We start from the raw sequence: 13,226 nt of genomic DNA on the forward strand, positions 1-13,226 counted from the left end.
AGCAGCAATCGACATACCTTTGGCCACTTTTCGATCTCGGCGCTACTGAAAGTTTGAAGCTTCATAAAATGAAAATACTCAAGTAAAGTTCAAATATAAATATATAAATATATAAATATCTATGGAAGCACATTTCCGCCGACAAATGATGAAACATTACTGAGAGATAATGATGATTTTTACGACATCGTCAGAGTTACCATGGGAATAACTTTCTTTAACTGAGCTTCCATGACAAGTACTCGAGTACTGAGTAACCTCCAGTCAGATAAACGTGACCGGAACCTTCCTGCTGTGACCGCGGCTGTCAGTCGGAAGTGTTTGAACGGGACACCGACGGGACAACTTGGAAGCAGCCGTTGTAGCAGAAACTCCGCGAGGAAGATGAGCACCAAACAGGTGACCTGCAGGTGAGTCTGTCGCTCTGTTTCTCACCTGTCTGCCTGTCTGTCTGTGTGTCTGTCACCTGTCTGCCTGTCTGTCTGTGAGTCTGTCACCTGTCTGTCTGTCCGACAGTCTTGCGCTCTGTTTCTGAATGACATCACGGCGGACTCGTTAGCCTCGTGCTAATGTTTTTAGCCGCTAGCTGTTAGCTTGTATTCCGCTGTTACTGGAGTTCGTTTGAAGGTAAAACTCAGACTAACACACCTGAACCTACCTGATCCGTCTCCTCTGTCCCTGTCTGCTCCATGTCTTCATGTCCAACATGTGACGAGGTGGACAAAATATTAGAAACACCAACACTGTGACAGTCCGGTTCACTACAGACAGAAGTGATCACATGATCAGACTGAGCTGCTGTAAAAAACACCTACACATCATATATGCGTTTGTATGTATGTATGTATATGTTTGTATGTATGTATGTATATGTATGTATATTATATGTTTGTATGTATGTATGTATGTATGTATGTATATATATGTTTGTATGTATGTATATGTTTGTATGTATGTATATGTTTGTATGTATGTATGTATATATATGTTTGTATGTATGGTATGTATATATATGTTTGTATGTATATATGCATATGTATGTCTGTATGTATATATACATATACATACATGCAATGGGGGTTGAATAATTGTAACTGTATGCAACTGTATGTATACATACATACGTGTGTGTGTGTATATCTAGTATATATGTATATGATATGTATATATGTGTATATATATATGTATATATGTGTATATATGTGTGTATAAATATATATATATATATATATATATATATAGATATCTATATAGATATATATATAGCTACTAGATACTACTATATACTAACAGCTCACAGGAAAAAATTCAGAGACCACTGCAAATGTTTCTGGAATCAGCATCTCTACATGTGTGGCAGCCTCTCCATCCCAGTGTCTGTTGAATTCCAACACAAGCACACCTCATCCTACTTAATGAGGTACTGATTAGGTGGTCACCTGAACCAAATCTTAACGAGGAAAAGTATAAAAACCACTGCTGTGGTCATCACTGTCCTCTTGCAATAGCACCAACTGTATGGCAAAAACAGTGCTAGTAGTACTTCAAAAGTAATTGGAATCAAAAAGTAACTATTGACCATGCCAGAAGAGTCGAAAAGAAAAGTGTTTAATGAGGAAAAGAAGGGTTCAATCCTGGCCTGACTGGCAGAGGGATACAGTGAGCGTCAGGTTGCTTCCATCCTTAAAATTTCTAAGACGGCGGTTCATAAGAACAAGGTCAAGCAGCAGACATTGGGGACAACAAAGCTACAGACCAGCAGAGGACGACTCTCCACTGAGCGGGATGACCGTCAACTCATTCAAATGTCACTCAGCAATCGTAGGATGACATCAAGTGACCTACAAAAAGAATGGCGAATGGCAGCTGGGGTGAAGAGCACTGTGAGAACAGTTCGAAACAGGCTCCGAGGGGCTCAAGTCGTGTAAAGCTAGAAAAAAGCCCTTCATCAATGAGAAGCACAGAAGAGCCAGGCTGAGGTTTGCAGAAGACCATAGAGACCTAGGAGGACTTGAGTAAGGTAATCTTCTCTGATGAGTCCAATTTTCAGCTTTGCCCAAAACCTGGTCATCTAATGGTTAGACAGAGACCTGGAGAGGCCTACAAGCCACAGTGTCTCGCACCCACTGTGAAGTCTGGTGGAGGATCGGTGATGATCTGGGGGTGCTTCAGCTTCAGCAAGGCTGGAATCAGGCAGATTCGTGTTTGCGAAGGACGCATGAATCAAGCCACGTACAAGGTTATCCTGGAAGAAAACTAGCTTCCTTCTGCTCTGACAATGTTCCCCAACTCTGAGGATTGTTTTTTCCAGCAGGACAATGCTCCATGCCACACAGCTAAGTCAATCAAGGTGTGGATGAAGGACCACCGGATCAAGACCCTGTCATGGCCAGCCCAATCTCCAGACCTGAACCCCATTGAAAACCTCTGGAATGGGATCAAGAGGAAGATGGATGGTCACAAGCCATCAAACAAAGCTGAGCTGCTTGGATTTTTGCACCAGGAGAGCATAAAGTGACCCAGCAGCGATGTGAACGACTGGTGGAGAGCATGCCAAGACGCATGAGAGCTGTGATGGACAATCAGGGTTATTCCACCAAATATTGATTTCTGAACTCTTCCTAAGTTAAAACATTAGGATTGTGTTGTTTATAAGTGAATATGAACTAGGGATGCACCGATGCATCGGCCGACCATCGGCATCGGCCGATGGTCGGCTAATTAACTGCCATCGGCCATCGGCAAAAAAAGATTACATTCACCGATGGCAGTGGCCGATGTTTATGTTGATTTAAATGTCGCATGAACGCTGTGCTCGGGAGGAACCTTTCTATTTTCCTTTTTGGGGGGGGGGGGACATAACTATGCCCACAAAAGGGCGCCAACGCCACACTTTTCTTAGTCAGGTAAAAGAAGATGGCGACCGTGTGGGAATATTACACTGTGTCGGAGGACGATCCCCGTCATGCTGTTTGCAATGCGTGTAAAACTAATATTTCAAGAGGTGGGACCGACAGAAAGTCGTTTAACACATCAAATTTAATTGGACATTTGAAAAGCCGGCACGCAGCGGTGTACAAGGAGTATCTGCAAGCTGACCACAAACGGAAAAATGAAGCTGCCAAGAAAGCGAAAACAGCCACCGCCGGCAAGACTCAGACTTTAATTGACACGGCCTTTGAGAGAGTAAAAGAACTGGCTCCAGACAGCGCTAGAGCAAAACAAATAACAAAGAAGGTGATGGAGTTCATCGCTCTAGATGACCAACCTTTCTCCTTAGTAGAGGACGTGGGGTTTCGGAGTCTGATGCAGTTTATGGAGCCACGCTATAAGGTGCCTAGCCGACGTCACTTCGCCGAGGTCTGTCTCCCAGAAATCCACAACATTGTGGCCACACACATTCATGAGCTACTGGCCCGTGACATCACTGCAATCAGTTTTACCACTGATATATGGAGTTCAGATGTCAGCCCCGTGAGCATGCTTAGCCTCACGGCACAGTGGATTGACAAGGACTTCAACCTGATAAAAGCAGTGCTGCACTCGCAAGAGTTCACGGGCTCACACTCCGCAGCTGCCATCTCGGATGCGTTTGAAAAAATGTTCCAGGCTTGGGGCATTGACAAGACCAAAGTGCATGCTGTGGTAAGAGATAATGCTAGGAATATGTCGAAAGCTATGATGGACAGTGGTCTGGCTAGTTTTGGCTGCATGGCACATACTCTGCAACTTGCGGTCCATGATGGTGTTTTTAGCCAGCGCAGCATTACAGATGTTGTGGCTATTTGCCGAAAAATCGTCGGCCACTTTAAACACTCACCCCTCGCCTATTCGCGTCTCCAGGCTGTGCAGATCCAGTTGGGGATGAAACCAAAAAGGCTACAGCAGGATATATCCACTCGTTGGAATAGTACATTTTACATGTTGGAGAGCATGCTTGAACAAAAGCGCACACTTGCTACATATGCCGCAGACTACGACCTCCCCGCCACCCTCAGCGCGCAGCAGTGGCAATTAATTGAAAACTTTATAACACTGCTCTCCCCGTTTGAACAGTTGACCAGAGAAGTTAGCTCATCAGAGGCATCAGCTGCCGACGTCATTCCCTCTGTGAGAGCCCTGAGACGTCTTCTGAGCAAGCAGACTGACACCGACCACGGCGTTAAAACAACAAAGACCGCATTACTGGATGCTGTAAATAAACGCTTCGATCAAATCGAGTGTGATCCCATGTTCTGTATTGCTACCTTGTTGGATGCCAGATACAAAGATCGCTACTTTGATGAGGATGTTAAACAACGCGCACGAGCAATACTTCATGCGCACCTGTTGCCTGCTGCCGGTGCCGAGGATGAGACGCGCGATGGAGAGAGCGCACACCTGCAGCGCAAGAGGCAACGACCCAGCGGAGCAGGACCCTCCCTGCATGATATGTTCGAGGAGATTCTGGAGGAGAATGGGCCAGAGAGGCCAAGTACCTCTGTATCCCAACAACTTGATATATTCTTGGCAGAGGCCCCCATTCCCAGAGGTGAGACTGCACTCGGCTTTTGGAGAAATAATCACCTGCGTTTTCCAGGACTGGCACAAATGGCACGCAAATACCTCTGTGCACCATGCACAAGCACAGACAGTGAGCGGCTGTTCAGCTCTGTGTCTCATATCTTGGATGAAAAAAGAAATAGACTTTGCTGCGACAAGGCAGAGATGCTTATCTTTGTAAAGAAAAACATGCATCTTACTAAGAAGTAGGTGAGAGATACACATTAATGAAGAGGAGGCCCACTGTATGGGACTGTTTTTCCCTAGAGGCCAGTTTTGTTTCATAAATATGCCCCATGTTCCAGCCCATAAGTTCTGAAACACTGTAATGTTTTATTCTGTATGAAAAATACACAAGGTGAAAAACATAGCCCTATTTATTTATGTTTGTATTTATTAATAACATATTTTATTTATTTTCCAATTGTTTTTACATTTACACTTGATGTACATTTTATTTTTGACAAATATTTTTTTCTGGGCAATGTAGGTACTGAAAAAAAAACTCCTTGACTAAGTTTGTGTTCCTCAGGCTAGAACCACTCAAATAATTTTGTTGGGCAATGTAAGTGCTGAATAAATATTTTCACTGATTAGTCAACAGTCTAAGAGGGCTTTTGGGCTATTTTTCAGAAAAGAACTTGTCATGTTAATTACCGTAAGGTTAATGTCAACTAAAAATTGATATTAAAGGTTGTTTTTGTTTCATAAATTTGTCTCATTTAATTTGTGCTAATTAATAGTATGATGAAGAGCTGAAAGACATTTAAAATAGTTCAGTAATGTTTCTGTGGCACCAAAAACGAAATAAATAACAAAAAGAAAAAACATCGGCATCGGCCATCGGCCATCGGCCATGTTGTTATTTTAAACATCGGCATCGGCATCGGCCCAGAATTTCACAATCGGTGCATCCCTAATATGAACTTGTTTTCATTGTTTCATTTGAGGTCTGAAAACACTGCATCTTTTCTGTTATTTTGACCATTTGTCATTTTCTGCGAAGAAATGCTCCAAATGACAATATTTTTATTTGGAATTTGGGAGAAATGTTGTCAGTAAAACAAAAAAACTGTTCATTTTACTCAAACACATACCTATAAATAGCAACATCAGAGAAACTAATCATTTTGCAGTGGTCTCTTAATTTTTTCCAGAGCTGTATATAGATATATATATTTATATTTTAGGGATGCACCAATTGCCATTTTTTGGGCCGATTCCGGTTTTTCATGGAGTTTGACCTGCCAATACCGATTTTAGCCGGTTTCGATTTCATTTTTTCAAACCACTTTACAGCACACAGAGATTTATTTTCTATCGAAGGTAAAGGCCAGATTGGCAGCAGTGTGGGACCCGAAAATCTCTTGACATTGTAGCATGACTTGATGTAATTGGAAATCATCATCCACCCACTGTGCAGTTAGGCTAAGCATGGACATCAGGCTCACATTTGACGTCCAAATGTCAGTTGTAAAACTGATAGCTGAGTGTGGCTTGACACATTGTTGAACAGTTCTTTAAGTGCAACATCTGAGAAATACCGTCAACTCGGTATGACATATTTTGGGCTCAGATAGTTAATAAGATTTCTGAATCCCAGATTTTCAACTTCAGAAAATGGTTGGTAATCAAGTGCAATAAACTCCATTATTTTTCTAGTTAAGCCGTTACTTTTTTCCTGGTTCATATAAGCTAGCAGAGGAGGTTGACTTGTCTCAGTGCTAGCTGTACCTTAGTGTTTACCTTTAGCCCCTGAGTGTTGGCCTTTGCTAGCTTCGTCAAACTTTGCAAACTCCGCCAAGTGATGTTGTTTTAAGTGTCGGATGAGATTGGTTGTGCCAAAAGTATTTGGTGTCGTCCCTCCACACCCAACTTTGTCCTTGCAGGTGTTGCATATTGCATACTTATTGTCTTCCTCACTCACGCTGAAGAATTTCCATACAGCTGACATGTTGTAATCTGCGAGGTCTACTCTACTACATGTGCGTGTACGTGTGGTGCTGATGCTGCACGATGTTGATCATGCGGTGCGCGAGTGCATTAAGACCGGCATAAAATCAGCATATCTCTGATTGATGGTCATGGCCGTTCACGAGAAAATCGGCCAATTCTGGTCACCGGCCAATCAATCGGTGCATCCCTAAAATATATATATATATATATATATATATATATATATATATATATATATATATTTATATTTATATTTATATATATATATATATATATATATATATATATATATATATATATATATATTTATATTTATATATATATATATATATTCCATTCTTCATTTTCCATGGTGACAACTGTGGGTTTGGGGCTGGACTGTAAGGTTCTGTGCAGCAGGTGTAACAGGCGTGATGTGTTTCAGGTATTTCCTCCACGGTGTGTGCAGGGAGGGCAGCCGCTGCCTCTTCTCTCACGACCCGACCAACAGCAAACCCTCCACCATCTGCAAGTTCTACCAGAGAGGAGTGTGTGCCTACGGAGAGCGCTGCAGGTAACTCACCTGACAGACGGGTAACACTGGCCTGACAGACGGGTAACACCAGTAACAACCTTTGTTTCCTGTCAACAGGTATGACCACATCAAATCTTCATCCAGAGGAGGAGGGGGAGGAGCTTCAGAGGATCAGGCAGGTGTAGGAGGAGCTGTGGGCGGGGCTTCATATAGAGGTGGAGTGAAGAAGACGCTGGTCCTCAGAGAAAGAGGTGAGTGACTGCTCACGCTCAGAACCAGAACCTCAGAACCTGGATGTAGTTTAACACCTGGATGTGATGACACCGCTCAGCCTTTCGAACAGTTTCCAGTAATCAGATTACTGGAGTAAATACGTCCTCCAGTTACCTGCTCAGTGTCTAAAACAGATCATTGACACACACACACCTGTTTAATGATGCCATCAAGAATAACTCACCTGAAATGCCTGTCAGTCTGTTCACCTGTCTCCCTCACGCCTGTCTCTGTCTCACCTGTCTGTCTCTGTCTCACCTGTCTGTCTCTCAATGCTGGCTGTAGACAGTATGTACGGGGGTCCAGCAGACAGTTTGGGGTCAGAGGTCTTGGCAGCAGCGGCGGCGGCTCCTCATTCTTACGTGGACGCCATCAGGACGGGTCTGGACGCCTCAGTACAGGAACAAGGTCAGATACAGAAATACTTCCCCTGATTGGCTGGTAGTTGACTGTGATGTCATCAGTAGTGCATGATGAGGTGTTTATGGACAGATTTATGTGTTTTTTGATATTTACCTGTGCTTTCTGCAGCCCCTCCCCTAGTGGGCGGGGCCTACCAGGACCTCCCCCAGCTGTGTCCGTACGCCGCTGCCGGACACTGTTACTATGAAGACAACTGTACGTATCTCCATGGCGACCTGTGTGAGGTGTGTGGGCTGCAGGTGCTCCACCCCCACAACTCAGAGCAGAGGAGAGCGCACGAGAAGGTGAGTCCAGTGTAGTTTAATGGAGGTAAAGGAGCAGTCGGCAGGTTCTCCTCAGGTTCTCCTCAGGTTCCTCTCTACGGCTCACTGGCATCACCCGCAGATTCCACCAGATATGTGTCTGCTGCGTTACGGCTGCGTTGCGGCTCCGCCACGGCAGCGGAGCTGATCGGTTTCACTCTAGTCTATGTGTTAACTTCCACCAGGTCCGCTGCGCTGCGTGTCTGCTGCGTCCCAGCTCCGGCAGTCCGCAGCCTGTGGAGCAGATACGCAGGACTTCTATTTCTGGCGGATGCCGCAGACTCAAAACGCAGCTGGTGGGGGTTGCTGGATGAGGATGACGGAGCAAAACCGTACCGGAGCCGTAACACAGCGGAAACGTATCCAGTGGAATCTCGGGGTCAGTCATCAATCTCACATTACCTGCTGACTCCCAGCTGATCAAGAGTCAGACCAACAGGTGAAGCTCCAGCAGCCCAACAGAACTGTTCACAGGTTCAGTCCTGAAGGATGCTCCAACCAGAAGGTCAGGATGAGTGGACAGGTGAGGGCTCAATCCATCAGTCAGGTGACAAAGAGGAGACATCAGCAGACTGGAGGACATCAACACCACCAGCACTGAAGATATGTGGCAGGAGTTCCAGAACATCACAGACTTCTCCAGAGAACCGGACCGTGTCACTGGACTCGTGCTGAGAGTGAATATGAATAAAGCTGCTGGTCCAGATAAATAAATATATGCAGACTGTTTCCTCCAGACATCATCGCTGCACCATCCTGATCAAGTGTGAGAAGAACTGCTTCTCCAGCACATAAAGACAACATCCCTGCCAGCCTGGACCCTCACCAGTACGCTTTCAGAACCAACAGATCCACAGAGGATCCACTGCCCTCCGCTCCGTCTTCACACAGCTGCATCAGAATGTTTCTGTCCTCAACACACCAACAACACAGAGTCTCTTGTGAGACTTAACTTAAATGTTGTAAAACGACTTTTAACATCAGTTCAGTTTATAAACTGGATCCAACAGAACATTTTATATTTGAGTCTGGATGGTGTTCAGATGTACTGTCGGTTCTTCATGACCCAGAACATGACGGTGACAGCTGGACGAAGAGCACTCGATCAGATTAACACCTACAAAAGGCTGATCACTAATCATACCTGTCTGTCTGTCTCTCTGTCTGTCTGTCTGCAGATGTGTCTGCTGGCCTTTGAGGCTGACATGGAGAAGGCGTTTGCAGCCCAGCTGAGTCAGGACAAGGTGGGTTCAGCAGGTCACTGATCAGGTTGTCATGATGACAGTAACTGTTGTTGTTCAGATGAGTTTTGTCTGTTGTTCAGGTGAGTTCTGTCTGTTGTTCAGGTGTGTTCCATCTGTATGGAGGTGGTGGTGCAGAAGTTGAACCCATCGGACCGCAGGTTCGGCATCCTGTCCTCCTGCTGTCACACCTTCTGTCTGTCCTGCATCCGTCAGTGGCGCTGCACCAGAAACTTCAGCAACAAGATCATCAAGTAAGAGTCTGCTCATACAGAACCGAGTCCATAATAGTCCAGAACAGTGCAGGACAAGGTCTGTGAGTCCAGGACAGTCCAAAACAGTGCAGGACAGGGTCTGTGAGTCCAGGACAGTCCAAAACAGTGCAGGACAGGGTCTGTGAGTCCAGGACAGTCCAGAACAGTGCAGGACAGAGTTTGCAGTGCAGGACAGGGTCGGTCAGTCCAGGACGGTGTCTGTGAGATCTCTGTGTCTCCCTCAGGTCGTGTCCAGAGTGTCGAGTCACCTCGGAGTTCGTCATCCCTTCGGTGTACTGGGTGGAGGACCAGGAGGACAAAGACCACCTCATAGAACTGTTCAAGTCTGGAGTCAGGTGAACGTCCTGTGTGTCACTGACACCTGAGCTCACGGCTACGAACAGAGGTCACACTGAGAGGACGATGCGTCCTCTTGTCCTCTGAGACTTCATTCACTGTTGTTTTCTGTCTCTGCAGTAAGAAGTCCTGTAAGTACTTCGATCAGGGTCGCGGTTCGTGTCCATTTGGAGGGAAATGTTTGTATCTTCACGCCTTCCCAGATGGAACCCGAGCAGAACCCGACCGGCCACGGAAACAGCTGAGCTCCGAGGGAAACGTCCGGGTCAGAATCCACAGCCGCCATTGTGATTCAGAGTTGTAGTTCATCACCAGCTGCTGGGTTTTGTAGTTTCTTATCAGTGTTTCTGTTTGTTTCCATTAGTTCATGAACAGCGTCCGTCTGTGGGACTTCATCGAGGAGCGCGAGCAGCAGTCGGCTCCGCCCCTGCCGTCCCTGGATGATGACATCACAGAGCTGAGGGAGCTCTTCATGCAGATGTCAGGACCGAGCCACGACGAGCCGGACACCCCACCCAGTTCAGAGCAGTAGAGACCGGACAGGACCGGACTGGACCGAGGGATTCTGGGCGTGACGGCCATGGTTGAGGAGTCCATGAAATATTAAATCATGTGATCAGTCTGCAGATCTCTGCTGTGTTTCAGTCTGGATTATTGAAATCTTCTTGCCATTTTATTTATTGTGTAAATAAGTAAATACAGTGTGAAGTCGTTCAGTGTTGTCTTTCTTTCTTTGAATGTTTTCTGAGACAGCAGAAACGCTGTTCTTCCCCTCAGACCTGCCGGACCTGAACATTACAGAAACATTCAACATGAAACAAAACAAGAGGAAACCGTAAAAACATCCGTAGATTCATACAAACATACAAACTTAAATGATCTGAGATGTCCGAGAATACTGAGAAATCTCCACAAGTTAAAAATAATTTATTTCAACGGGATGAAAACATTATTTGTCTTAAATAAGATCCCATGGGGGAAACCAGAAGCTAACAGCTAGCTCACGTTAACTCCAGCAATAAAATATCCTTTAATTTCTCGTACACTGTAGTTTGTTAAATATTACGTGGACCTAAAATTGTCTGAAACATAAACTCTAATTTAAACTTTTGATGTTTGATCATAAGGAGCTGGTGACCTGTGTCACTTTGATTAATGTGTTAAGGTTAAAGAAGCAACAAGACAACAAAGGTTTAAAAATAGCTGAGCTAACATGGAGACAAGCTAACGTCCTGTAGAAGTGAGACTGAAGAGAAACAAACAGACGAGAGTTAAAAACAGTGATGAAGACAGACTTCACTTCTCTGTCACTGTGTCTCTCCTTCTGTCTCTCTGTGTCAAATTCAAAGGAGCTTTATTGGCATGAAAGTTTAACAACAATGTTGCCAAAGCAACAAAACACAACTGGTCCAAAAATTCGGACAGAACACAACAAATAACACAAACACAACACCAAGATTGATTTACATTAATTATATATACAGTACATACAGTGTGTGTGTGTGTTGATGGTGGTGTGTGTGTGTGTGTCTCAGGTGTGCATGGTGACACATATTGGGCAGCAGGTATGCCCTGTCTCCTTCTCCCAGGAGTATTTTAATGTTGAGAGGTGGTTCAGCTCTTTGAACTCTGAGATTACAGAGTTGAACTTGTTAAAATAAATGTTCCTGCTTTCGTTGAATGCTTTACATTGTAGGAGAAAGTGCATCTCTGTCTCAGCCTCACCTGTCCAGCAGTGACCACATGTTGTGTTGTCTTTTGGTTGCCGTGATTGTTTGTGTCTTCCTGTTTGGATGGTCAGTTTGTGGTCACTGAGCCTGTACTTGGTGAGCATCTGTCTCTGCTTCCTATCTCTGACAGCAGAGAGATGTTCTGCTCTTCATCGTCTCTTTTTAGGGCGAGATAACGTTCTGATCCACTTTGGCTTTTAGTTTCTTCTTTCCAATGTTCCAGGCAGGTTTCTTTACATTGTGTTATAATGTGCTTTCCTCTGATTGGTGTTTGGAGAGCAGTGTTGTTGTGAGGCTGGTCAGACTGTCTGAGAGGGGGCAGTCAGCCTCAGTACCAGCTGACATAGGGACTCTTTTCTGGGCTCAGCTCTTGAGTTTGGAGGCTTTGGAGTGGAGGGCGTCTCTGGCTGATTTCAGCTGGTTAAAAGTTGAGCGTTCTCTGTTGAATGTTAATTATCAGTGGGTATCTGCCTCATTCTGCTCTACATGCATTTGTTGGTGTGTGTCTGTGTGTGTGTAAAATGTGTCTGCTGAACTCTGCATGTAAAGACTCTGCTGGATGTTTGTCCCAGCGGGTTCAGCTCTGATGACTGAGTGGACCCAGACTTCACTACCGTACAGCGCAATTCTTTCTGTCAATTCAATTCAATTCAACAAGCTTTATTGGCATGACTGTGTGTTACAATATTGCCAAAGCGTTAGGACTACAGAAAAAGAATACATAGATAATTAATAGTTAACAATAATTTAAAAAAAAGAAAGAAAGAAAGGAAAGTGTGTGTGTGTGTGTATCATATAAAGGTAATAATTACAGAACAATAGTCAGCTGGTTAACAATGTATCAGTGTGTGTGTGTGTGTGTGTGTGTGTGTGTGTGTGTGTGTGTGTCAGTGTGCAGGTAAGGACCCAGTGAGGAGCAGCTGCTCATGAGGAGGAGATCATGTCAGGTGTTGGCAGCTTCACATATTCTGCTGCATCTGCAGCAGCGGCACTTTTCTCTCCCAGTAGATGTTGTATGTTTTCTGTCTGAGAGTTTGCTGAAGTTTGGGCTTCTGTGTGTGATGTTGGTGTAGAGCTGGTTCTGATGTCTGTGTATGTGTCAGTGCAGCAGGAAGTGTCTGAGTGGACCGAGCCGACACAGCCGCTCCTCTCTGGGCAGCCACGTCTGTCTGTGCCGGCCGCTCTCTCAGGCCCGGCTGTGGCTGCTGAGTCTACATAGTCAACGTTTCCCTCAGTGTCGGGTCGGTTACAGAGCTCAGATAATCTGCAGGGAGTATTGTCTGTTTAGGGCCAAACAGCATTGGAGTTTGCTTTGGGTTTTGGTTGTAGATGTCCAATAGTTGATGTAATTGTCTTTTTCTTTGCTATAATTTGGCGGGGCCGGATTGTGTGAGGGCGGTCTTGGTGCCTGGTGCTGTTGGAGCTGAGCCTGTGGACCAGCTGGCTGAGGGGACTCCTGTCTCTGCTCTCCTCTTGGCATTGTAGGGCTTTGTAGTGGTGGAGCCGGGCTCGCTGGCTTTGAGGTGTTGGTAGAATTTTATGGCTCTTTTTTGGATCCAACAGGGGAAATTGGCCTAATTCAGCTGTGCATCCGTTGTTGGGGGAGTTCCTGTGGACTTTGAGGAAGCTTTGCA

The 13,226-nt window shown here is 45.1% G+C and overlaps 1 protein-coding gene across 1 annotated transcript; it reads left to right on the plus strand.

The window, feature by feature from the left end:
- Positions 1-312: 312 nt before the first annotated feature.
- Positions 313-10,578, plus strand: mkrn2 (makorin, ring finger protein, 2). The gene is made up of 10 exons (XM_073467382.1): positions 313-410; positions 6,923-7,051; positions 7,130-7,263; positions 7,571-7,693; positions 7,817-7,992; positions 9,189-9,254; positions 9,357-9,505; positions 9,751-9,861; positions 9,983-10,127; positions 10,227-10,578. The coding sequence occupies exons 1-10, from the start codon at positions 385-387 to the stop codon at positions 10,392-10,394; spliced, it is 1,227 nt and encodes a 408-aa protein (XP_073323483.1). The 5' UTR covers positions 313-384; the 3' UTR covers positions 10,395-10,578.
- Positions 10,579-13,226: the final 2,648 nt, after the last annotated feature.

The sequence above is a fragment of the Pagrus major genome, chromosome 6, assembly GCF_040436345.1.
Source record: "Pagrus major chromosome 6, Pma_NU_1.0".
Lineage (NCBI taxonomy): Eukaryota > Metazoa > Chordata > Actinopteri > Spariformes > Sparidae > Pagrus > Pagrus major.

Bases quoted from the DNA above. Each gene is read 5' to 3' on its own strand.
- mkrn2 (XM_073467382.1), top strand. From the start codon at position 385: ATGAGCACCAAACAGGTGACCTGCAG. The intron at 7,694-7,816 runs GTCAGATACAGA...TGCTTTCTGCAG, and splicing joins CGCCTCAGTACAGGAACAAG to CCCCTCCCCTAGTGGGCGGG. The intron at 7,993-9,188 runs GTGAGTCCAGTG...GTCTGTCTGCAG, and splicing joins AGAGGAGAGCGCACGAGAAG to ATGTGTCTGCTGGCCTTTGA.